Source organism: Cucumis sativus, chromosome 7, assembly GCF_000004075.3.
Source record: "Cucumis sativus cultivar 9930 chromosome 7, Cucumber_9930_V3, whole genome shotgun sequence".
NCBI classification, from domain to species: Eukaryota; Viridiplantae; Streptophyta; class Magnoliopsida; order Cucurbitales; family Cucurbitaceae; genus Cucumis; species Cucumis sativus.
In genome coordinates, this window is record NC_026661.2 from 8,720,708 (window position 1) to 8,746,810 (window position 26,103).

General features: G+C 33.4%; 1 protein-coding gene and 3 non-coding genes across 5 annotated transcripts; 3 read left to right on the plus strand and 1 right to left on the minus strand.

The window, feature by feature from the left end:
- Window positions 1-2,611: 2,611 nt before the first annotated feature.
- Window positions 2,612-2,755, plus strand: LOC116405344. Its single transcript, XR_004218547.1, has one exon. It is a non-coding gene; the product is annotated as a small nucleolar RNA snoR134 (small nucleolar RNA).
- Window positions 2,756-2,969: 214 nt separating this feature from the next.
- Window positions 2,970-3,056, plus strand: LOC116405342. Its single transcript, XR_004218545.1, has one exon. It is a non-coding gene; the product is annotated as a small nucleolar RNA U36a (small nucleolar RNA).
- A 57-nt stretch (window positions 3,057-3,113) lies between these two features.
- LOC116405328 lies at window positions 3,114-3,205 on the plus strand. The gene has a single exon (XR_004218531.1). It is a non-coding gene; the product is annotated as a small nucleolar RNA Z223 (small nucleolar RNA).
- Window positions 3,206-15,434: 12,229 nt separating this feature from the next.
- Window positions 15,435-22,873, minus strand: LOC101216597 (glycerophosphodiester phosphodiesterase GDPDL4). 2 transcript variants are annotated; one of them, XM_031888726.1, is made up of 10 exons: window positions 22,568-22,873; window positions 21,943-22,239; window positions 21,583-21,698; window positions 20,970-21,471; window positions 20,103-20,141; window positions 19,690-19,974; window positions 18,678-18,823; window positions 16,720-17,203; window positions 15,791-16,143; window positions 15,435-15,690 (listed from the first exon to the last, which is right to left on the minus strand). In XM_031888726.1, exons 1-9 carry the CDS (start codon window positions 22,680-22,682, stop codon window positions 15,833-15,835), a joined length of 2,295 nt encoding a protein of 764 aa, XP_031744586.1. In that variant the 5' UTR covers window positions 22,683-22,873; the 3' UTR covers window positions 15,435-15,690; window positions 15,791-15,832. The 2 variants fall into 2 exon arrangements, with proteins under 2 accessions (XP_031744586.1, XP_004150252.1); XM_004150204.3 differs by having other exon boundaries at window positions 15,482-16,143.
- Between the last annotated feature and the right edge of the window lie 3,230 nt (window positions 22,874-26,103).

The following is a 26,103-nucleotide window of genomic DNA, read 5'->3' on the forward strand; positions in this document are numbered from 1 at the left end:
CTAGGGCACAATAAAATTTTATTTTAAAATTATTATTAACCTTACGTACTATGTATTATCTGATAATTTTTTAAAATAACTTAAAATATAAATAATATGAAAATGCTTAGTTTATGTTTGTCATTATTTTAGGGATATGACGTAAAATTTGAAATCAAAATAAGATGAAATATAATGACTCATGAAACGCGGGAACTCTCAAATCCAAATTATCTAATAAGATTTTTTAAAATTAATTTAAAATATAAACAATACAAAATTAGTGAGTTAGTGTGTGCCATTATTTTAGGGTATGATGAAATATTTGAATTGAAAATATTATGAAATATAGTGATTAATGATAAAAAATCTCTTAGTCATTTTGAGGGGAAATCATAATAAAATAAGTCTTATGAATTAAATTAATAAATGTTAATTAGTTTAAATTAAAAACTACAAAAATTTGAAAATGTGTTATGAATTATAGGCATATTTATGAATATTCCATTTAATCATTTACATCATGCAAATACACTGTATTGATAAAAAAAATGTATTATTATACATAAAGATGTATAAACGTAAAAGAATTTCAAAAAATCTAGATTAGTTGGTTTTGAAAAAAATCTTATTAGTTTTTAGGTTTGCTATTTTTGAGTTTGTTATAATTTGAAAGCTTAATAGAAATCACCTTCTTTCCTTCCGATATTCACAAACATCGTAAAATTTTTATTATTATTTTAAATAAGAAATCGTGGTATTTTATGATAATTTTAACTTTCATATAATTATTCAATAATAATAATTTTTGAAAATGTTAAATAATATTTTTCTTAATTATCAAATACCATATTTATTATTAATACATATATATTTATATTTATTAATGAAACATTTATTACATTTGCAATAATTTAAATATGATATAAATTAATATCTTATATGGTAATAATATTTTTTAATCATACTTCAAAATAATTATTTTCATTTTCATCTCCAAACCAGCAATTTTTTTCTCACGATCATCAATTCCGGTGTTGGCTTTCTTCTCCGGTTTGTATTTCAGAAAATTGCTTTCTTATTCTCTTTCGATTTTCTACATAATAGACCGTTAGTCTTTTTTTCCTTTCATTTTTCGTTTCGTATATTCTTTCTTTTTTCGTTTCGCAGCATATTTTTTTTCCTAAAAAAACTTTTCTTCTTCTGTTTCGTAGCATATTTTCTGGTCACGTTCCTTCTATTTTGTTTAATTTTTTATTATTCAGTTCATCTTCCTGTCATGTTCGACATAGAATTTTTATTAAATGTCCCGTCATTCGTATATAATATGGTATACCATTGAATAATAAATTTATATTTTATGATTTGTCACATATATACTACTGCATATATTCAATAATACATACACATATTCATTTTTATGTTCTATGATTTTTTTCTTATTGCGTATATATACCAATATATACACATATTATATATCTATACATTATTATTTTTTTATTTATTTATTACATATATGTTACTGAATAATTCATTTATGTTTTGTGATTTGTTACATATATACTACTACATATATTCAATAATAAATACATATGTTTTTTTGTCATGTTTTGTGATTTTTTTCTTACTGCATCTATATATCACTATATATACAGATTATGTATCTATTTTTATTTTTGAATTCTTACTATGTACTACTGCATAATACATATATTTTCTTTAACTTGTTATATATATACTACTTCATATATTCAATGATACATAAATGACATTATCTTCAATATACCATAATGTATTTCGAATACGAAATATAAATTCTTACTAACCTTAGATTTTTGCCAATTGTTTTTCGAAAGATCACTGTACCAATCGACCATCGATGTTATTCTTCTTCACCGCCTATACTTCCCCCAATCTTCTATTATACGACATCTTTTGTGAAGAAAATGAAATCAATATTCAACATATCGAAGAAGGAAACTTTTACCTTTTTAAAAAAAAAATTCTAAACTGTAACCCACGTCTCTAATTTCTCTCATTGTCGGTCCACCTTTTATAAACAAATTGATATAAGAACAATACAAAACGAAATAAAGAATGGACGGAAAGATATTGGAAAGTGAGAGAAAGATGGAGAGAAAAGATTTTTTTGAACAAAATCACCAAAATAAAAAATAATTAAGGAATTTTTTTATTATAATATTATCACAATATAATTAATAAGTAGGATATGTAATAAATGATCCACTCTCCCTTTTTTAGTTTTATATTTTTTAATATATTTATTAATAATAAAGAGGGATAATTGATTATTTGACCTTATATTTAAATAAAATATACGTGAATTTAGGAGATTTATGAAAAATTTAGAAAATTTGGGTTAATATAATTTTGATAACGGTTATCTCAATGAAGAATGGGTTATGGGCCTTGGCCCAAGTGAACATTGGAGACACACATCCCACACCCACTTGCTAGGGTTTTTAATAGCACCACAACCTCCCTTTCCCTTCATTCTTTCTCAAACCAAGCTTGCCTCCACTGCGATCATGGCTTAGGGTTTCTTCAAACCCTTTCTTTTCTTTTCTTTTCTTTTCTTTTCATTATTTTCTATTTCTTTCCTCCTATTCCCATGCGCGATGCACCCCGGGCTACTCTTATTATCTCCATGACGATGATAGCCCCATTGCTCGCGCTAGATTGTCGCCGTTTAGTGTTGCAGATTAGCTTTTACTCTTTTCCACGCCTCATCTGTGTCAAAATAACGGCTACATTCCTCTATCATGCTTACATAGCTATTCAACAATTTTCATCTTCCACTTTGTTTGTGGTTACTTACTCACTACCCCTTTACCTTGTTTTCTGCAGAGTTAAGCTTATGTAAATGGATCCACGGTGTTCTCGTGGGGGCCTATCAGTTCAATATTCTTTTACAAAATTATATTATGTTTGATCTGAATTTTGGGTTTTGCACTGATTTGAAGAATTGTTGGCTATGATTATACATTTATCCGCGCTTCCGAGGTTAAACAATGAAGCAAGATTAAATAAATGGTTGAATTTCTTAGTATGAGCCAGTTTTTTTTTTCTATCATGTTTTGTTAGATGTTGGGTCTTTTCTTGTGTTTTACCAAGTCTGGCTGTGAGGATTGAACTTCAGCTTATAATGCCAGTTCTGCTTCAGAATTTGATGATTGATAAAGCTGTTACAGTAATCTGAGCCTTCAATGTCTGTCAATGTTTCCATGACTAGTTTTTCGTTTTTACACTTTATTATTACGATATGATTCAGGTAGAACAAATGTAATTTCTATTTTCTTAGTGTAAGAAATAAATTTCTAAATTCTTTGAGACCCTTGATGATTTTATCCAACTTGCTGAGATGTTGTGAAGCCAAGACCCTGCTTCAGGGAGAACCTACTTGGTGGAATAACATTTTTATGAGTTACGTGGATTTGACTGAGGTTTCAGGTAGGACAAAAAAATATTTTTGCATCGTAAGGAATAAATTTCTAAATCATCTGAGACCCTTGATGATATTATCTAACTTACTGAGATGTTGTGAAGCCAAGACCCTGCTTCAGGGAGAACCTACTTGGTGGAATAACATTTTTATGAGTTACGTGGATTTGACTGAGGTTTCAGGTAGGACAAAAAATTGTTTTTGTATCGTAAGAAATAAATGTATAATTTGGAGACGGATGACAATGTCCAAATTACTGAGATGTTGCGAAGCCAAATTCCTTCTACATTTATACGAGTGACATGGATTTGGCTGGGGATCCATATTTTGCTGTTTATCAACTAAGTTTATTCCATATTAGAAACTCGTGTTTTTAAATTCCTGCTTCTGTTTTTGTATTGTTTTTTTTCCGTTTTCATAGATTTATTTGATTTCTCATACTCTTTTCCACCAAATTGAACTCTCTTGTTGACCTATATTTTGTGTTGACCATATCTAGCGCAAGCTGCACGAGACTATGTACAGTTAGTGTGAAATTTCAAATGGATTGTGCAGATTAGGTAGCACGTTGTATCGATTTCACTCATTTGCTGCTGATTTGTACGATCATGAAGCTGTATATAGACATGGTTGGAGGTCTCGATTTTTCACATAACCCACCCCTCTTTCATATGATGCGTTTATGGTTGTATTTAGAAGTTGTGATAAAACAGAATGTAAATGGTAGGTTTTCACTGCACATTTGTTTGCATGGCGTTGTTGACGCCAATATACGAACTTGTTCAATCTTCCATTCTGACGTAGAATCGTTTAGTATTGTAAGGTTGAGTTTTCGAGCTAATTGGATATGTTTTTATGAACAAATATTTTCCCTGCAAAAAGTTGTTTTTCTTGCAACATGGGTTGTGGAATGGCTTTAATTTATTATGGGTGGGATTTTCCCAGAGAGAGTCTCATCATGTTTTGCTACGGTGTATGTTGTTTTAAACCAGTTATTTTTTTTACAAAAATTAGTAAGTTTAGAAAGTCACCAACTAATCCAAAAATTCACGATAGTAAGCTTATATTGTAGTGATCCTTTTTGGCGTGATATGTCATTTTTATTTCTCGGCAGAACCAAAATTCTCATTTAAAAACATAGATAGGATTTTTTTGGGTTTTAATACATATAAATAATAAAATAAAGAAAAAGGGTGAGTCCACAAGGTAGGGATCCAAAACTACTCTAAAAAATAATGGCAATCCTCTTTTTAATATTAGTTTCTATATTCACATTATTTTTTTAAAAAAATTGATTTTGATTTTGTACTAAACCCTCACTTGATATAGAGTAGGCAATCGTCTACAGCAAGCACTTACTAGACAATCACCAAATATATATTAGGGATTAAAAGATATTCACAAATTATTTATATCTCATATATATAAAAAAAGAATTATTAAAAACTAGTAAAAATTCTGATTTTATTGATAGCAGAACAATATCATTAAACTTTTTTCTTAAAAATCATATATATATATATCGACAATTTTCCTATATATTGGATATGGTGTAGTAAAAAATGTGAAGTATCATTTTCAATTATTAGAAATTGGAATTTCGCTCAGTCTAGTCTAACAAATCGTTTAGACTTTATTTAGAATAATTATTATCCTATCATTTAGCTTTTATTAACTTATCGTTTAATCCATATGTTTCTTTAGTTAACCGAAATGTACATTTTTCTATTGATTAGTTTGTTAGTATGGTTGTATATGAGGATAAATATTTCCTCATTACTGTGATATGAACGGTGGAGACATCGAATTATTAATTAAGTTATATTTAATCATTTGATGTAACTTTAGTATTCTCTAGTTTTATCCTTTTTTTAAATAACATTTAGGTAGGTTAATTTAGTCTTTTCACAATACTAGGGTTTTTATCACAAGGCAAACTCTTTTAGTTTGTTTCAAGTTAGTTTTTGACAATTGAAGTTTGAAGGCTTTTCAAAATTTTGTGGAAGATAGAGACTCATCACTACCTTTTTTTTGGAATTCTTGATTTAGGGTTGCATGTCAAGAACATTCAAGTAAATTGAGAAACTAGTTCTCCTTATCTCTTGGTTTTTGATCAAAGGGTAATCCAAATTCTAATCTCCTCACTTGAGTTGTCAAATTGAATTTGGTATTAAAGGGTTCACCAATTAGGTTTCTAATTATTAAATCTTATTCTAGTTTTTCATATAATTTTGTATCAAAGCTTAGACTATAGATTGGAAATATGTTAAATTGCTTCATTGATTGAGTAGATTCTAATTAGATAATATTGTAGGTCGGATATGGTCTGTAGATCATTACCAGTAATAATCATATCACCAACATAAAGAAGAAGGAGAACAATACCATGTGGTATCTGTTGCGTAAAGAGTGCAGTGTCATGAGAGCTGGAGGTAAAGCCAAGTTGAGTAATAGTGAAGCTAAATGTGGCAAACCATGCTCGTGGAGCTTGTTATAGATCATATAATACATTGTTAGGAGGAGGAGATGTACCAGGTGGTGGCTTCATATAAACTTCTTCATAAATGGTCCCATTAAGAAAGACATTCTTGACATCCATATGAAGAAGAGGCCATTGCTTAGCAGCAACAACAGCTAACAGACTCCGAACAGATGTCATTCGAGCCACATGAGCAAATGTTTCTTCATAATCAATCTCATATTCTTGCAAGTATCCTTTTGCAACAACACGAGTCTTATAACGCTCAATAGTGTCATCAGAGTGAGTTTTGATTTTGTAAATCTACTTGCATCCAATGGATCTTTTACAAGGAGGTAAATCAACATAATTCCAAGTGTGTCTTTTCAAGAGCCTGTAATTCATCATTCATTGATATTTTTCATAAAGGGTCAGTGCTGGCCTCTTGGTAAAAGGTGGGTTCAACAAGGAAAACAATGGTGAAAAAACAGTGATAATTAGTGAGATGAGTGGGAGGTTCTCTTACCCGAGTAGAGCGACGAAGAGGAGTATCTAGAGTAAGTTCAGAAACATCATTGGAGACAGATGACCAGTTTGAGTTTGCAGGAGCAGGTGTAGATTGAGCATGCTCAGTATCTAGATTGAATTTAGAAAAAGAAAAAAGTTCAACAGATGTATCAATAAAGAAATGACGAGGACCTGTGAAAGAGGTGTGAAAGAAGGACAAACAAAAGAACATAGTGTGTTCCCAAAAGGTGACATGTCTATATATACAAAGTCTTTTAGAAAGAGGATCCCAACAATGGAAACCTTTATGTTCGATGCCATAGCCAAGAAAGCAACATAGGCGGGCGAATCATGTCAGCAAACTCAATATATGTGCAAACTTTTATGTTCTTTATACTCCAAAGCATTATCAGTGCGAAGAGTTTTGATAGGACAAGAGAATTGATTGCGAATCAGGTTAGCAAACTCAATATATGTGCGTGATAATTCATAAAGATGTTTAAGAAAATCATGTAAATTGAGAGTAGTCATTAACGAATAAAACATAATAGTGATAACCATTAACAATAGTGGTAAGGGCAGGACCCTAAATGTCGGAATGAACTAAATCAAATGGTTTATCACATATAGAAGTTGATTGAGAAAAAGACAAAGCAGGTTTATTAGCAAGTTTGCAATTTAAACAATTGAAAGGAACAAACTTAGTAAGATTATTCAAATTGTTAACATAAATTAAATGACAAAGTTTTTCAGAAGAAGCATGACCAAGACGAAGATGCCATTGATATGTGTCAGATTCAGTGACAGAAGCAGAAATAGAGGAATGAGAAGGAAGCTGAAGTGATATGAGCTCAAACAATCTTTCCACTTTGCGACCCGTACCAATCGTTCGTCCCGTCTGCAGATCCTAAACCTAACAACCATTGGAAGAAAAAGAAATAGTTAAGCCAAGGTCACATAATTGACAAACAGACACGAGATTAAATGTCAAGTTTGTGACATAATAAGTATGAGAAAGATGCAGACTAGGAGTGTCAATGGTACCAATATGATAGATGTTCATATGGTTACCATCAGCAGCATAAATAGAAGGTAAGAATTTTGCAAGACTAGAAGTAGACATAAGAAAAAAATCAGAGGTCATATGGTTACAACAGGCAGAGCCAAGAAGCCATCGGTTACCTGGTGGACAACAAGAGCAGAAGATGATGAAATTAACTTATTCAATAGGCTCTGAAGATCACTTATCTGAAGGGGGAAGGTGGAATCGTCTGAAGTAGCAGCAACGATAGAGAAGGTCCCCAATTTAGTAAAGTTCTTATCTTTTGTAGAAGAACCAGTGGGTCGAGGTGGTGTTGTAGGACAATTATCTAGAATATGACCACGCTTATGACAGTACCTGCACTTTATTTTAGGATAATCAATAAATTTATGACCAGAGAGCTTACAGTTCTTACAAAATATGTTTGATGCTTTATTAGGTGGATAAGTGCTCGGAAGAACAACGTTAGAATGTTTAGCGGGATTGATGTCAAGACACTTCTCTTCAAACAAAATTTCTTGGATAGTTGCATCCAATGAGGGTAGGGGACTGAGGTGTAGTAAGGCAGCCCTAACAGATTCATATTTTGGACGTAATCTCATAAGGACCTTAATAAGTCGAAGATGATCATTGCTAATTTTAGCTTGATCAAGCTGAGTCCAGATGTGTTGGAGAATTGCCAAATATTCATTAACAGACTGACCAATATCTTGATGAAGATTGACAAGTGTACTCTGCAGTTGATAGTAATGAGCTAATCCGATAGATTTAAAGCGTGTAGACAAAAAAAACCCAGAACTCTTTATAATCATCAAAAGCATCAATTGTGCATGTATAGCAGGTATAGAAGTGTTAACAAACCAGGTGATAATCTTATGATTCTTACTATCCCAATCTTCGAGGCGTTCGATAAATTTATTATCCTTCTCTTTGTTCTGTTTGATTGGTTTGGTAATGTAGCCGGTGACAATGTGCCATAGTTTTCGGCCAATTAGAAAACTTTTCATTTGGTTTGCCCATGTGAGGTAATTTGTTCCATCAAGAGTTTTCTAATTGATTGTATAACATGATCTTTCTCCATTGAAGCTGAATTTTAAGGGACGTATGAGCAATTGAGTACGAGTGATAGAAGGAAATCAGGGAGCAAATGTGTGAACAGGCGATGACGGTTCAACACTGGTAGTCATAAACAGACAGAGGCAAGTTTTAGATTGGTGAATCGCTGAATAAACTTAAATGAACAAAGACAAATATGAGCGTACAACAACAAAAACTATACGACGAATCTGAGTTCTGTGGGTCAGCGAGTCTGAGTGTCGGCAACGTATGAATCTCATCGGATGCGGACGAAGACGATAGAAGCCGATGAACAAAGACGACAAAATCGAAAGCTGTAAAGTGCAACGGAGAACAAGGGGTTTTGCGGTTGACTGGACGGTCAGATATGCACAATGAAACACACAGAGCTGCAACGTGCAACGGAGAACAAGGGGTTTCATGGTCGGCTGGACGGTTAGATTTGGACAATGAAACACAGAGATCTTGTGTGAATTAGAGGCTGACGATGTACAGAGAAGAAGATGCATGAATGGATCTGAACGATGCCCGAACGAAGAACGACGAATGGAGGACTTTGTCGTCGGTGGGTTTCACGGCCGTCAATTTTCACGTTAGAGGGAGAACGGGGCGACAGTTGTATAGTAACCCTAGGTTAAAGGCTCTGATGCCATGTGAATCAATATTTTATTGATTAAGATATATTGCGTATTTTACATTAGAATAACCAGTGGTAAATAAACAACCTATACGACATAAATAAGGTAACAAATGTGATTAAGCCTAAATTGAAGAATTTATATTAATATATATAATTTCTAATACTTACTCATTTTTTATGCTTTCTCTTGAATACAAATTAAACTTCTTGCTCTTCGATCTTCAAGAAGTTGTGGTTGCAAATCAGTTTGTGCTTCAATCTTCTAAAATTTAAGGAAAGTTTAATCTTCCAAATCTTCAACCTTTTAGCAGATGGTAATCTCATGTTGATAAGAACTTTCACGTCTTTTAGAGGTTTGAATCTTCAAAAATCTTTTAGAATATGATAATCTCGGGTTGATAAGAACTTTCATGTCTTTGGAGCTTTTAGATGTTTGAATCTATAATTCTTCATGACTTCAATTCTTCCTTCAACCAAATATCTCTAAAATGAATGGCAAGGTTGCTATTTATAGAGAATTTTCATGGGCTTTAGGTGGACTTAGGCTTATTTTCTTACTGGGCTTGGACTTGGGCCCATTATTTCTTTGCCCCAATATTTCTATCTGGGTTTTGAATTAGGTTAGATATGAGAAAACTTAGTTACCCAAACTCGATCAAATTATAATTATCACAATTTTTGCTGAATGACATGGCTAGATTTAGTTAGCCAATTTTTTTCCCAATAGATTCTTAATTCTAGATATCATATTTTTTGTTCTTTCTTGTCTAGTTTGTTGAATCTCGAACATTAGATTCTTGACTTCTAGTTTTCATGTTTTTCTTGCATTCAACTGGTTCTTCGCTTGAGCTTGGCACTATACAACCATTCTTGCTTGGTTTGTTGTTGACTTGTTGTTTTGAATTTTGTTGCAAAATGTTGGCTATCACCCTATCGTATCGAGAGAAACACGTAAATGAGTGAATTGTAAGGTCAAACTTTTCTATCACTTGTTTTTTGTTTTGCAGCAACGACAGGCAATGCAGGTGCTCCACATGGATCATTGCAGTAAGGACTTAATGAGGAAGTTATGGAATGCTTTGAGACTTTAATTAATGCAAGGTTAGACATATTTGAACAAAGGCTACTACAAGCTAGGGAGAAACCTGAAGGAAGAAGACCGATTGTGGTAGATCTTGTGGAGGAAGAAGATTTAAAAGCAAAATGAATTATTTAACTCTAACCATATTATATATGAGCCAAGGAGAGGGAACGATATGGCCTGAAAGGAAGGGGAGACTTTCACAATAAGAGATCGCAAGGTAGAAGAGAAAACAACCATAGAGGTCAAGGTTTTGGAAACATTAAAGTTAAAATTTCAAAATTTCATGGTATATCTAATCCTGAAGACTATTTCCAATGAGAACATGAGGCAGAACTATCCCACCATGTTTGATGCACCCCTTAAAATGTGTAATAGAGATAGTAACCTTCTTCACTTCAAGAGCTCATTACCCCTTAAAATGGTTGGTTATGCCTTTTGACTTAACTAATGCATCTAGTACTTTTACGAGACTTATAAACAATATACTGCGTGAATTAATTTCAGGAGCGTTTCTTGTTTTATTTCATTACATCCTAATATATTCTAAGACACTTAAGACCTGTTTGGTAACATTCCTGTTTCCTGTTTTTCATTTCTTGTTTCTTGTTCCTATTGGGGTTGATGCCCTAAATCTCGTGATCTTGTAGTTTGTAATTGTATATATTATACAAATATTTTATTTATTTAATAAAATAAAGTGTTTTATTTTATTTAACATTTAGTTGCATTAACCCACAAAACCAATAAACTAATTATCCAAAGTTATCTTCTGTAACTTAAACATGTATGTGGAGATATACAAGTGGATCATGTTTAAGTGATAACCTAAATGGTCTGTAGTAGATGGATAAGACTGATCTGTCTGCTTTGTAGTAGATGGCCCTAAATCTTGTGGTCTTGTAGTAGATGGAGAACCTTATTCTGGTGACACTATAAAAATTGTATGCTTTATAGTTGTCACAATTGTTCTAAAATGTTACAATTGAATTGATCTTAATCATTCATGTCGAGACATTAGAGCAGGGATATTCTATACAAATGAGTTTGTATACAATCGAACCATGAAATGAATAGTCTCTCTTACCAACACCGTTACTAGTTGAGACTACATTTCATTAGGATGACCATAAGTGACTTGACCTGAATCTTAAGTGAATTGTGAACTCATGTCTATGAAGGCAATCTTTTGATTTTCATATGGGTGAGAGTGGCCTATGTCGCTGACTCAATATGCCTACCATTTTAGGGATTCGTCTAATTAGGGAGCTGGAAACACAGCTACACAAGAAGGAATTCACTCATTCTCTATAAATAGAGAAAGTAGAGAAATTGCTCTCTTAAGGGCTGATTCCAAAGCTTGAACAATGTGGCACCACACCTTCTCTTGGCCCGGAGGTGTTCAGTTATAGTGGGACTATAATTTTCATTCACTAGAGGAATCAATGGTACTTAAGAAGTTAGATGTAACTACAGGGACAAAACGATAATTTTTGGTCTTGCTATACTTACAAGCAATTTATGAATGATCATTGCACTGTTGATTGGTTATATCTAATGGACATAAAAGTTTATCTATAGTAAGAAGATTGCAACTATTAGTCTTTAGTGGAATGACTGATAGTTAGTTAATGAATAGAGATTAATTTAATTAAAAGTTTAATTAATTAATCTCATATCATTGGAGTTTCAATTTGTAGATCCATAAGATCCTCATGTTAGCTCAATAAAGATAAATGATAATCAAATTTATTTTGGTTTAATTTGAATTATTCAAATTGATTAAAGTAAATAAATTGACGTATATGATACAATTAATATAATGTATTTAATACATTATAATATAAATTTTTTATGAGAGAAGCTAATATTTGAATATGATTTAAATAATAATAATATGAACAAGATTTATAAATGAACTATATGTTAAAATTAATATGAATTTGATTCATATTAGAACTTTATATCTCTCACAGATCATATGAGAAATCTAAACCATTGGTTATATGTATATGATATAATATAAAGTTCAGATTATATGATGTATAATATGAATTAAATTTATATTAATGTTATTTTATTAATATAATTTTAGTTAAAAAAATAACACTGAAGGGAGTTACACGAGGGAGAGGGAGGAAGTTATTTGATAACTTTCCCCTCTATTTCTCTTTAAAAACGGGTTAAAAGATACAAAATAATGTGTGTGATCTTTATGATCTGCATTATTACTAGCTCTCTATTTCTAAAAGAAGAAAATAAATCTCTTTAAAATATTTTCCTTTTCACCAAACTAAATTACAGAAGCATGTTTAGATGTTTTCTCTCAATTTTGTGTGTATTTCAAATTGAATTCCTTTTGCACGACGTCCACACGCTTCCACTATTGGAATTCCATTCCTTCAAATCCCTGTTTTTTTTTAGAACAAGCAACAAGAATTGGTTTGATAGTTGTTTCTATTTCTTATTTCTTAAGAAAAAGAAACGGAAACATGTTTGATAACCGTTTCTTGTTTCATGTTTCCTCTTTCTTGTTTTCTTAATAATGTCCTACATTAAACATATGTCGAGTGACATCTAATTCAATTCAACATTAAACAAAAATATATGTCCTACATTAAACATAAAAAAGAAAATGATCAAAATTAAGTTTATATCATTTAATACAAATAAGTCTCAGTGCACAAATAGAAACAATAACATAAAATTGTATCTGTTCTTCCAATGTTGTCCAAACTATCATAAGTTTTGGTGACATCTAGAATGTAATATTAAAATTGGAAGAAAATCAATAAAACTAGAAAGGAGAAAGGAGACTAAATAATTCACGACCCAAACAAAATATTTAAGTCAACTAATCTAAGTTTCTAGACTTTAAAATGCAAACCAAAATTCAAACACACCCTAGTTTCTAAACAAGGTCATTCCACTGCAATCTATTGAAACAAAATCACTATTTTCACATAAAGTAGAACTTGCTATTTTTTTTTTATTAAACAAAAACACCCTTGAGGATCATGTTTTGCATGTTAGGTGTGTTCTAGATGCATTTAGAAGGGAAAAGCTTTATGCTAATCTAAAAAAGTGTTGTTTTTGCATAGAAAATGTAAACTTCTAGGTTTTGTAGTTTCTAAGCATGGAGTGAAAGTTGATTATGAGAAGGTTAAAACAATCCGGGAGTGACCTATACCTAAGAATGCTAGTGAAATTAGAAGTTTTCATGGCTTTACTGGCTTCTATAGAAGATTCAATAGAAACTTTAGTTCCATAGTTGCACCACTTAATGAACTTATCAATGATTGAAATTGAGTGTGATGCCATCGGAATAAGGATTTGAGCAGTTAATGCAGGACCAAAGATAAGCTATATAATGCGTCTTTCACTCACCCATCCCTTTATCTTTCCATCATATTAGTTCTTTGTAATCATGATAAAAGGCAAGACATAATTAGTCAGTAGAGAATCTGAATGTTGGTATTATCTACCTTGCTTAGTTAGGTGTTGTACTCAATACATCATTATTTTCAAAAGAAAAAATGAAGTATTGGGTGTTGTCACTCGAAAGAGTAATGGACTGGACCTCACTAAACAGACGGTGAAAAGATCGTAAAGATATAACATTGTCACTGAATTCCTCCTTAACATACATATCATAAATGCGAGTGTGTGTGACGATAAGGCGCCGAAAAGTTGCTCGCGTTAATAAGAGATGAGTTATAAATAATTCGATTAAATAGATTAGGTATAAATCATATAGTAATTTCAAGTGTTTGCATCTTGAAAGGCGAGCAAGTATGGCAAAGGGAACAAGAGGAGACCGGCCTTAAATTTGAAATCAACAAATGATTGGTGTTGCCTCAATTAATTAATTATCCTTGTAACGCATCAAATTGCATAGATATTTTTTCCTCTATCTCGCCAAAATAAAACTGAGTTTATATCACGCATAACCACCACATTCACTTCCATCTTGTTTTTCTCGCACATAGTATAGTTTGACTTAGAATGGTTAATACTATGAATATATTTATACTATTACAGTCACCACATGACTAACTCACGTGTTTTAACCTTAAGTAGCCTAGATTTCTTGCATTCGACCCTAACTTATCTAGGAAACCCACATTTTCGCTTACACTTGAACAAGAGAGAGAAAAACTTGTACGTAAATGACAAATCCTTAGACATAAGCAACGCGTAAGTAGGCGTCAACCCCTCTTATCATAAGAACCTAGCTTAGTGGTCTAGTCTAGTTGCATATTTAGAACCTGAATTCTATATCCAAGATAATACGGAACTCATTGCTCATAATGAAACAAGTACATGTCTTCGATTGTGATCAAATCGTTTATAACCCTTACAACTCTTGTTACAATTACCAAGTGGGTTATATCATAGCATCACCAAGATATAGCCTGACTTTATCTATATACTACAGACCATTTAGATATTATTACTTTAGCACGATTAACCTGTATGTCAACCACATACATGTTTGAGTTGCATAAAATAACCTTGAATCTTTCTTTAATGGATAGCATATAAAAAACAGTCAACTATTATTTCAAATAACATATAACTTCAAGGTTTTAGGACATGCATCCCAACGTACTCTTGAATTTAAGACAATGATTGTTTGAATAACGGAGACAATTTAGTTTCAACGGCCTAAATTTCACAATTAACTGTTTCATTAGGCACAAAATATTTTTATGGACCTAAATTTTTTATTCTAAAATTAATAGATATATTCGTTTTTTTAAAAATATGCAATAGCACTATTAACGAGTACGACATATAATTTAAATATAAGGTATAATACAACATATAATTTTTAGGATTATTTTTAAATATAGTAAAATAAACAATAATATTTATAAAATATAGCAAAATTTCAAATTATATAAATGGAAAATGATAATTTTTGATAGGTTATATATGAAAATTTATTATAAGCAAAATTGAGATTTCAGGAACCTAGACCCAAATCTAGAAAGTTGATGGGCCAAATTCCAAACTTTGTACACACTTTTGCCCAATAATGGTAAAGTTCTGGATACACCACTATCCGAGTTGGGCGGCTGTTTTAAGTCTCAACACCAGTTTTGTAGCACAAGAAGGTTGTGATACATCTTCATTATACACAGATCCCTTTAATAAAAGTTAGCCAAACATGAAAACATTTTATGCCCAACCCTTAAATACATTTGGCTACATACTTCGATGTTCTTTGGTTCAGAGCAAAAGTGAGAATTTGAAACATTTTAGATAAATACATCAAAAGTGAGAAAATAACCACAATCATAACTTACAAGTTACAAGTTACAAAAGGCAAAAAGAGCAAAATAGTGGAAGATTGGTTACAAATATAATCAATCCATCATCATGAATGTACCCTCTCAAGAATTGATGTTTTTTAGCATGGGGAAGGACCTAAAGATACCTACAGGCAGGAAAGTGCAAAGAATTAAATACCGAATCACGAAAAAGAATTTGAACTAACAAAGCTCGGTGCTAGAATACAATAAAGATACGAAATTTACAGTCGAAACGAGCAAGAATCAGAGAACATGCTGCCATCATTCTCAGAATGGAAGAAGAGCGATGAAAAGTATGGCGAGGTTCAAGAGCAATAAGCCTGCTCCAGCTCCAAGCTTAGGTTGTCCATTGGGTTTAGAAGTTGGAGGTGCTGCTGTCGAGCCACCTTCCCCAGCAGGTGGAGGGGCTTTGGCTGAAACCGGAGGCAATGGTGGCTCAGCTACATCTTTGTCATCTAGAACCGGGCTCGGAGGTGTTTTCGGAGGCAAGTAGGGCTGAGTAATAAGTTGCAACAAGCTACCAGGCTGGACAGGGCTCATGTAAGTAGGTGTTTCTTTCATTGTTAAACATCGGTTCTCTGCATTTAGTTTGGGATAAGCATATCAGTGACCAGAGCCAACTCCAACGACAGTGTAACAAATAAAGCCAAGAAAGAAACGACTGTAGGTTATCAATATTTAGTAATTAATGTCATGATTGTACTAAAAAAAACTCTTTGAATATGTGTTAGGTCCCCCAACTTTAAGTTGGTGGAGTAGGCTATTATAGACTAGCTCAGGACATCTTGGGCTCCAAATATAATAATTAATAGTTAGTGTTTCCAATTGTAATTTACAAGTATTACTATTTACTATTCATTCTCTCTTTCTCTCTTATTTTCTATCTAGGCTAAAAAAATCTGCACTCCAAACAGAAACTAATAAACTTAAATTAAAATAGTTTGCACCTTGAGAACTATAATACTCAATATAGTCTGCACCTATGCTAAAAAATATTATCCCTAATTACTATAATAATCGACTCAACGCTCTAAATGCTTCCTTATTTGCAAAAACGAACCACAACTTTAGAAGTTACAAAAAGAAGGATTCTTAAAATTAGTCCAGAGTTGATAAAAGCATGTAATCCAGACAATTGGAAGAAAGATGCTTACTTTTATATCTAGCAGATGTCTTGGGAAAGTCGGTGATGACTCCATCAATTTCGGCTCCCAAAACAAATGAGTTGATCTCTACTGTTGCATCCGAGAAGAAATCCCATGCTTGAGAGACAAATTCATTGCTGAAGGATTCCACATATACAGAGAGATTGAGTGCTTTCAGCTTCTTCACGACATCTGTAGCTCCAGTGAGAAAGAACTGATTGACAGGGAAGACAGAGCTCTTGGTGATAGTTACAGAGTCGGCAAAACTCTTAATGTCCTCAACAGTTGTATTGAGCACATCACTAATTGGTTCGTCAACTTTGTAAACAAGCTCGTAGTTTTTATTTTCCTGTTTAAATTTTATTAGAACAGCGCTATCTGGAGATTGAATCAATACTTTAACGGCTGTCTGATTATCATAACCAGCTTCGCTCAAGGAAGACAAGACCGCATCAGTTACACTAAAACCATGCTTAGCAAGGTAGGCTGCATTCTGATAAACAAATCAGACAGAATATCATCAGTAGAAATAAACAGCACAATTTCCATGTTTTTGATAGCTAAGCTTGTAAAAGCCATATCCTAGTTAAAGATATGCTGAGCAGACTATAAACACTGTATCTGAGTGCTAACCAAAATTATGTAATGGAAGCAGTAATATCAAAGGCATCTTCTTCTGTAAATGTTGATTGACAAAGCAGAGATCTGAGAATGTTTCTCCACAGCTAGAAGCAAATTATAATATGGTAGCAAGGTATGTCATGGGAGTGAATTTGAACACCATAAATATCTTTAATCACTCAAAACCATTTTAATATTTGATTTTACACTTTTAAACCGGATTTTATACCATCAAAATTGATTGTGAATATTAAAGGTATATTTTATAGTCATATTGAACATGAAAAAAGTCATCTTAACTATTTCAAAATCACTTCCAAACAAGCTCTAAATTAACCATTCTACCACTAGAAACAGCATGCTGGTAACTTTGATCATTAAGGAGAGAAGATGTAAAATTTAGTTTCCTGGTTGGATATTTTACTATTGAAATTAGTTCGTTATAACTTTGGCCAGATAAAAAAATTCTCAACAATTTACATTTACATGTAGGGGAGCTCGTATATCTGCAAAGAGGACAAATCTAACAATTTACATTGTCATTCAATTGACTAAAAAACTCAGTTTTTTTTCATTTTCAGAAACTATGTTTCCACTAGATCTAACTACTCAGACTCAACGCTTGCACTCTAGACCGATCAGTGTAATTTCCCTTTTTGTGCAACTTTCTGTTTCTCCCTCTCATAAGAATTAGTACTCCACAAGACCTATGATAATGGGAATCATTTGGATCAAGGGAAAAGGAACTACGGATCCCAGTAGAAATATGGGTTTTTTTTTTCCTGGCATGGTGTTTTAGATCAAATAATTAATTGATTCTCATCGTATGAGATATTCACTCTGACGAAAGGACGTCATTCTTAACAATCAAGAGGGTTGAGTTATGCATCTTTGACATCAGCTTTAAACAACAAAGAAAAGATCGTTAACAATCCGTCTACTTGTGAGATGAAAGTCTGAGGCATGGCATCGCTATCTCAAATAACTCTGACCAACAGTGTTTTCCAATTGATGTTCTCCTGAAGGCTAAGAGTTGGAGCACAATATTGGACTTGTAGATAATATGGATCGTGATATTTCTTAGGGTTTAGGAAGCCATCCAAACGGTAAGTTTTCCCACATTTCACCTCACAGTGTAGTGTTCGTTTCTTGGCATAATCTAGTCATCCCATATATTAAAATTCCCACCCTCAGCATAATCTATTTTATTTCCCCGCTATCAAATCATTTTATCAAAGCAAGATTTAGTGTAAGGATCAGGTTGTTATCAATAGCAAATGATTTCACATTCAGATACCAAGAATCTTAAATAGATCGTATTTAATTTTGACAAAAACAACTCTAACCTCAATTTGGATCAAGACACCAGAAAGAGTGCTTGCATTCTTTGCCAAGGCCAAGAAATCAGGTAGTGTTCTGAATTCCCCACTGTTTCTGAACCTTGGGTTTCGGAACAACGTGTACTTCGCCGAATAAGGGTTCAATATTGACGCTGCAGTTGAGAATAAAATGGCAAGAAAATTAGCATTTTCATATTAGTTTTTGCTAGACATAAGCATTTTAAGCTTAAACTTGCACCATTGCTTCTACAAAAGTTATCAGATGATCTACACTCAAATCCTATGAGATAAGCAAAACATAAAACAATATAGTCATGTACAGACTACAAATGGAATTGCGGATATGTTCTATTGCATAGAAAGGATATCCTACTCTCTCTAATAACCAAGTTATCATTCTCTAAATCATAAATTAAATAAATCATAATTGCATTCAACTGTTTTTTTTCCCTTCTATATTGAATAACGAAGCTTTTATTAAAAAGAAATGAAAAAATACAATGACAGACAAAAATAGAGCCTGAAAAAAGAGGGAGGCAAACTGCTAAAAGGAACTCTAACCAAGAGAAATAAAACCTCTCAGATAATTACAAAACAGCTTCGTTACTAGAGCCCACAAGGCCACTGGAATCTGACAATGATTAAAACTTTACTCAAAGATATCTCAAGCCCTTGAAAAATTCTAGCCTTCCTCTACCGCTCAATTGCATTGAATGATCATATGATGAAAGCAATTCCATAACAGAGTATATAGTAACAAATACTCGACTATGTTAGCTAGAGATGTTCAACTAAGCTTAAAGAATTTTTGGAAATTTAGCATTAACAAATCTCTTCTAACTTGAAATTCAATATTCTATTTTATTTCAAATGTAAGGAAAAACCATGACCGTATAATTCTTGTCTAGTCCAGTTTAATACCAATCATATTGACTAATAAAATAAGCCGAGGAATGAAAAATGTAGACATGCTTAGTTAGAAACAAGTATCTAAAATTGAAAAACCAACTCCACTTACGGGTCAGGCTTTTAATCTCTTCCCATGTTAAGTCAAAAGCAAAGACTCCATCGTTAGGACTAATTTCAGGAATATTTGTTGAACGGTTTATGAATGGCGATTGAGATATTGTTGTGCTGTCAATGAGATTAATTGAGCTCATGCAAAATGGTATTCCATCTTTTGATATTTGAACAGGACAGTCGAGCACTTCAACTCCATCTGAAATAGCATTCGTATACGCCAAATCTGTACAAGCAGGAAAGTCTCCACTAGCTCCAAATTTTGAAATAACTAAAGGCTTGTCTGGAAAAGAAGAAGATATATTAAAATTATTGTTCGGAGATCTTCAGTTAAACAATCATTCAGCCTAGCCTAGCATGAAATTAATTTTGAGAATGTCAGGGAAAGCTACCATTGTAACTCCGGCTTACCTTGACTTTTGGCATTCTTACCCAGATGAGCAAAACAGGCTGGACCATCAGAGAAAAGATCGTCAATAAGATGAAATTTCAACATTAATCAAATGAAGCAGAAAATCACCTATTGTGTTATTATGCTTTGCTGAAATAGTCATGTTGTCTTAAGTTGTTAAGTATGATTAACTGGTTATAAATCCATATAAAGTGAAAAATGGGAGAAAAGACTACTGTGGAGTTTGATTGATAGTCTCCAGTTATAAAATCAAACATTGGCTAACTAGAACTATATAACCCAAAACTGATAACTCCCATCACTAACAATAATAATTATTAAAAAGGCCCCCTGGAGTGTACGAAATAAATTTTTTAGTTAATTTCAACCATTTCTTTCCTCCCACAACGATATGAAAATGGGAATCAATTCTAACCTTACGGATTAAAAATAAAATAGTATGAGATCTTTAATAAACCATGTTCCAATCAAACTGTCGGAGTATTCAATCAAAAGGCAAAATTCCTTACTTTTTTTTTCTTAAATCGAAATGACAACTCAACTTCAATTGGAAATTTTTTTAATAGATTTTTTTTTTTAGTAAAAGAAATGTGTGGTTGAACCAAATTTTTTAATAGTTTAGATTATATAGTTAAAAAGGATTTGGTCCAAAATTGTAACATTCCTATAATTTGGGGGTTAAACTGTAACACCTGTAGTGAAGAAATGGTGGGTACATTTGAAAACATTTAAGGTGTTTAATTGTAAAAATTCATAAGTTCAGGGTAATCGATCAACTTGATTTGATTATACTGATCCCTATATTAGATATGATTAAGTTATCACTCGCGAACATCATATATAAGAGCTGGAATATGATGGCTTACCAATAGCTGACGATGGAGTAATAGGGAAATCACTGAGCACACCATCAACTGAAAATTTACCATTGTCAAAGTAAGACAGGTATTCAGCAACGGGATCATAACTGTAGTTGTAGGGTAGTGGAAGGTCACTATAGAAATCTGATGCAAAAACTTCCAGCTGTGCTTTATGAGCATCAGAAACAAGAGAGGTTTGAGCCTGTAAATAACTATCTTCAGTAGGCCATATATAAGTCTTGGGAACAAGAATTCCAGAAGCAAATGTCTTGATAAATGTGAGATTTTGTTTGAGCGAGTCGTAAGTCTGATTGGTGGTAATCTCTCTATCAGTTGGTCCTAAGAACCGAAGGATTAACTTTGTTGTGCGGGGAACTCGTGCAGCTATACTTCTAAGAAATCCCACCTCTGGTGATGATATATAGTTAACAATGGTGCTTCTAGTTCTGATCACAGAAAGTACAAAGTTTCTCATGCTCACGTTATGCTGCGTGAAGAACACATCATGCTGCAAAAAGAATAAAAGGAGATGAGTGATGACTATAGAAAGTAAAACCTATAAATTGTGGAGAATTTAATAAACATTTAATGCTTGGGCAAGTAAATTCGAAACAATTACCTGAATATTAAGCCAAAATCCTCGTGGCTTGAACTGATTAGCCACATCTTCAGGAGTAAGAATAATAAACTGATTGCCATCGAACTTCGTAGATCGAGTATAGATACCTTGAACAACTGCCCAGTTAAATACACTTGTCAGGCAATTTTGCATAAATATTTGGTTATCCTGGGTCAACTTGATGATGAACTAAGAAAAACTGAAATGGGAAGATCATAAAATAACAACGGATGACCAGGCTTGACTCGAACAAATTTCCTTAGCTGTTCAGCAAATAACAGCTAGACCACAATAAATGATGAGATACATGTAGAGAAAGAGAGAAGAATGGGGAAAGTGATGTTTATTACATGAACTTACCAGAAACATTTTCCAGTTCTTTGAAATCATAATCAACGGTAAACAATCCACTCATAGAGACACCATTAACAGAATAGGAACGGGTGCGTGTTGTCCCCAGAATAACCGAAGCATCAGTTGCATTGTCAAGCCTCAGATCCGGGAGACATATTCCAACTCCATCTTTGGTTAATTGCACATCGCACCATAAGATCACATCAGGAACACTAACAATAGCTGCAAAATTGTAGGCAACTCCACTTGAATCTGGAAACAGCCCTGAAAATCCACCGCGAGCCACGACAAATGGAGCATCTCCTGCAAAAGCAAAACAAAACCTAAATTCAATCTCCGACACCTAACAGAAGCCAATAACCTTCTGAAAGGCAGTAGAAAACAAAAATCTCAGAATCCTCCAGTGTCAAATTCGAAGTCATTTGCAGAACAGTGAACAAGTTAAAATAAAGTTCACCAAGACATATCCTACTTAATTCCGACTACATTTACAACTTCTTCCAAGACATCAAGTAAAGTGAATTAGGCTTCCATCTCGAAAGGCGATTCACAGAGCAAAAACAAGAGAAGAGAAGAGGATAAACGAAAAACATTGAAGTTTGAAGAGAGAGAGAGAAACAAGTAAACTGACCACTCAGAGTTTGCCATAGAGGTGGAGTGTTAGATCCCTGAGCTGATACCAGGGGGAGGAAGGAGTGAAGAAACAGAGAGAAGAAAAGAAGGAGAGAGCGGGAAGAAGAAGACATTGCCGGAAAACAGTTCCAGCAACTGATTGGGAAGTTCAGGAAGCCAGGGCCGGGAAATCCACAGCTGTTGATCGGAGGAAGATAGGTGGAGATCAACGGATTAGCTATAGGTATTGTCAAAATTAGAGAGAGAAGTTTCAGGAGAGAAGGTGTTTGGAGCTGGCAATTTATAATTTATATTTTTGGTGGTGATTTAAGTATATATAATTATAATAAGTAGAAGCCGGTGCTTGTTTTTTGATTGATAGTTCCCACGTCGAAACCGGAAAAGAAATATATATTAATCTAACTCACCTCGGCTCCTTCTAAGCCCTTCCCTACAATGTAGCCAAGCCAAATGACTCAACTCAACTCATATCAATTCCTTTTTTCTACCTAAATTCATCTTTCCTTTTTTTCTTTTTCAATTCTTTCTTTTCATATATATATTCAAATCCACATTTTATTTTATCAAAATTTTGAAGTGAAAAATTCCAAATATACCACTTGGTTGATGATATATATGCCTTTACCAACCATCAACCATACATCATAAGGGGTGGTGCATGAGTTATGCTTGTCCAAGCCTCTTGTTCGTGGCCACATGCCCACTCCCACCTCATTTTATCATGCTTTCATCCTATGCATTTCATTTTGTTTGTTTGTTTTGTGTGCAATTTTCATATTGTATGATCCCTTGCCACTTACCCATGAGTTATAAGATATAAAGATGTTGTCCCTCATTGCTTATGGCCTATACCTTTATAATGAACTTTCTTTTCTCAAACATGTTTTCAAACATTTGCAAAAATCTTTTCTTTTGAACCCATTTTCTACAACATTTTCTCAAGAACAAGGGTGGAGGTTTCGAAAAACATCAATTGTGTCATCAGTTATTTGGATTTAGGTTGGCCAACTTGTTTTAGTGTGGGAACAACTATTGCAAGATCGCTCTAAGACGCTTACGAAACTGCGACCGTGGCAATTGGTATCAGAGCCAGGTTGGCTCGTGAAGTTGAAATCTACAATCGTGTTCATCACGAAATAATTGTGCAAGACCCACGTCAACCAGTTGGTCGAGAAAGAAGAGAAAATGCTCTACCAGATGAAAGTCCCTAACAACATTGGCTTCTTGAAAACTTGTGTTCAAGAGATTTCTAAGAAAGTTGATTGTATCAACGCAGTAGTTGGTTGCCTAAATGAATTACAAGAGTTGATGACGAGAGTTGACACTCTCAAAGCGAAAATCAAAACATCTAGTAACCTCGAGCGTGGAGACAGCTCGAGAGGCTTTGTTGCTCATATGGAACAACAAGTGAAAATGTTGGATATATAACTCCCAAAAGTTACTCATGCAAATGACAAATGATTTGTTCAAAGATTTTCAAGCAACTCTCAAAGTTATTAGAGCTAAGATCGCTGATGTGAGTGTAAAGGTAATTAAATCTTACCATGAGAGAAATGGACATTAAGTGCTAACTGTAGAGGCAGTTCAAGTCAACAGGATAAAGATAATCGAGCCTAAGTCCTTCTATGGGGCTCGTGGTGCAAAAACTCTTGAAATTTTCATTTTTCACATGGGTACTTCATAACCACAAATACAGTTATTGAAGATCCAAAGGTCACTTTGGCAACAATGCACTCGTTAGAGGATGCCAAATTATGATGGAGGTTCCATTTGTGGATATCTAAGAGGGTCAATGCACAATCGACATGTGGTATAGACTGAAACAAAATTTACATTCTCAGTTCTTCCTCAAAATGTTGAGATATTGAACATACGTGTTATGTCTGAGAAAGACAAAGTTTTATATGTTTTTTTGAAGGCTTGGAATTGTGGGCAGGAGCAAAGTTATACATTGGTTAAGAGAAATGCTTGGAGGTTAGCAATGCGTTAACACTAGGTGTTTGGACTTGTTAAGAGACATTGGACGTTTTGTTTGAGCAAAATGATGAAGAGATGGAGTCGATGAAGAGCTTTACAGATGTCCTTGCATGCTTAATTTAATTTTCGGCTAGTAGGTGGTGTCAATAAAGATTCATTCAAGCTCCATATAAATAGGTCACTTCATATGAACATTTCTCTCAAAATATTCGTTCATTTTGGCTAAAATTACTCCCAAAAGATCCAAATTTGAGTCTAGCTTTTGGACTGGGGTTGCCAGACGATTTTAAACAAGGGAGGATTGAGTTTGAGTTGAAAAAAAGGAAAAAATATTAGATTTCAAGTGAATCTATCCAAGGTGAACTTTCAAAGGGTTGCACAGCTCATCCTTTCGAATTTGAAGCTAAAATTTTAAAATAAGAAATTTAAGAGATTTTTCAGCAACTTTATAGAAGGAAATATTTTCATTTGAATTTTCTATTTTAAGATATTAAGCTCTAAAGTGAAGTTAAGGTTATCGTTGAAAATTAGTATTTTGGGAGTTTGGTGGTTGGCCAAATGTGGGTGGTTGCTAGGTGAGATGGGCGTACATTTTGGATTAAAAGAAATTAGTGTGTGTGTTGCACTTGTATTCAACGTACAACTTGCACACAAGGCAAGCAACATGCAAGGCGCGCACGACCAAGCAAGCACATGGAAAGTCTTGCACGCAAGAAGGGCCATGCGAGATGCAAGGTGCGTGGTATGCCCCCTCTTGTGAGGTTAGCATGTAGCAAGGCCTGCCCAAACCTTGCGCGCACATGACAACCTTGTCGTTCACCCCTGCACGCTAGCCATGTTAAATATGTATTTATTGGTTGTTTTTTGTGTTTTGGGGAATTTTAAGCAGAATTTTGATATTATTATGATTAAAGGGAACTACATTGAATTATTTTCCGTTATTTTAGGACAAGAAGATTGTGAAGGAAACATCCGACTAAAGACGATTCTAAATATGATTTGCAAGCTACCATTTAAATATGCTTTGAAATAATTATTGAGTTGTGTTGAACCTTATCTCTATTTACCATCATGTTTATGAAAAGTATTGAAGTATGTTTTTTAGAAAATATTCCAAAGCATGAGTTTAGAAATGTTTTAACAAAGCATGTATTTATTGATGAGACTTTGCAAGCAATGATTTATGAGCAAGCTTGAGTTTCTGATATAAGATTGTTTTGCTATTTTAGAAAGATAATTGAAAAGTATGAGTTTAATGAGAAAGATTTTAAAGAGAAATCAATTGTATTCTATATACCGAGTTCTTGACGGTCAATGTGCACAGTCTAGAGTGCGGGGCTTTGCTGACCACTTAGCCATCTACTATCGAGATTTGACAAGATAGTAAGACCAAAGGTGTTTTGCTATCTTGACTGGAATTTGGCATGATAGTAAGACCAAATGTGCTTTGCTATCTTGACCGATATAATTAAATCAGACACGATAGGTCGAGCTACTTACTATTGTGTCCGAGTTTCATGGATATAGAATATATAGAGATAAATGAGTATTTGAATG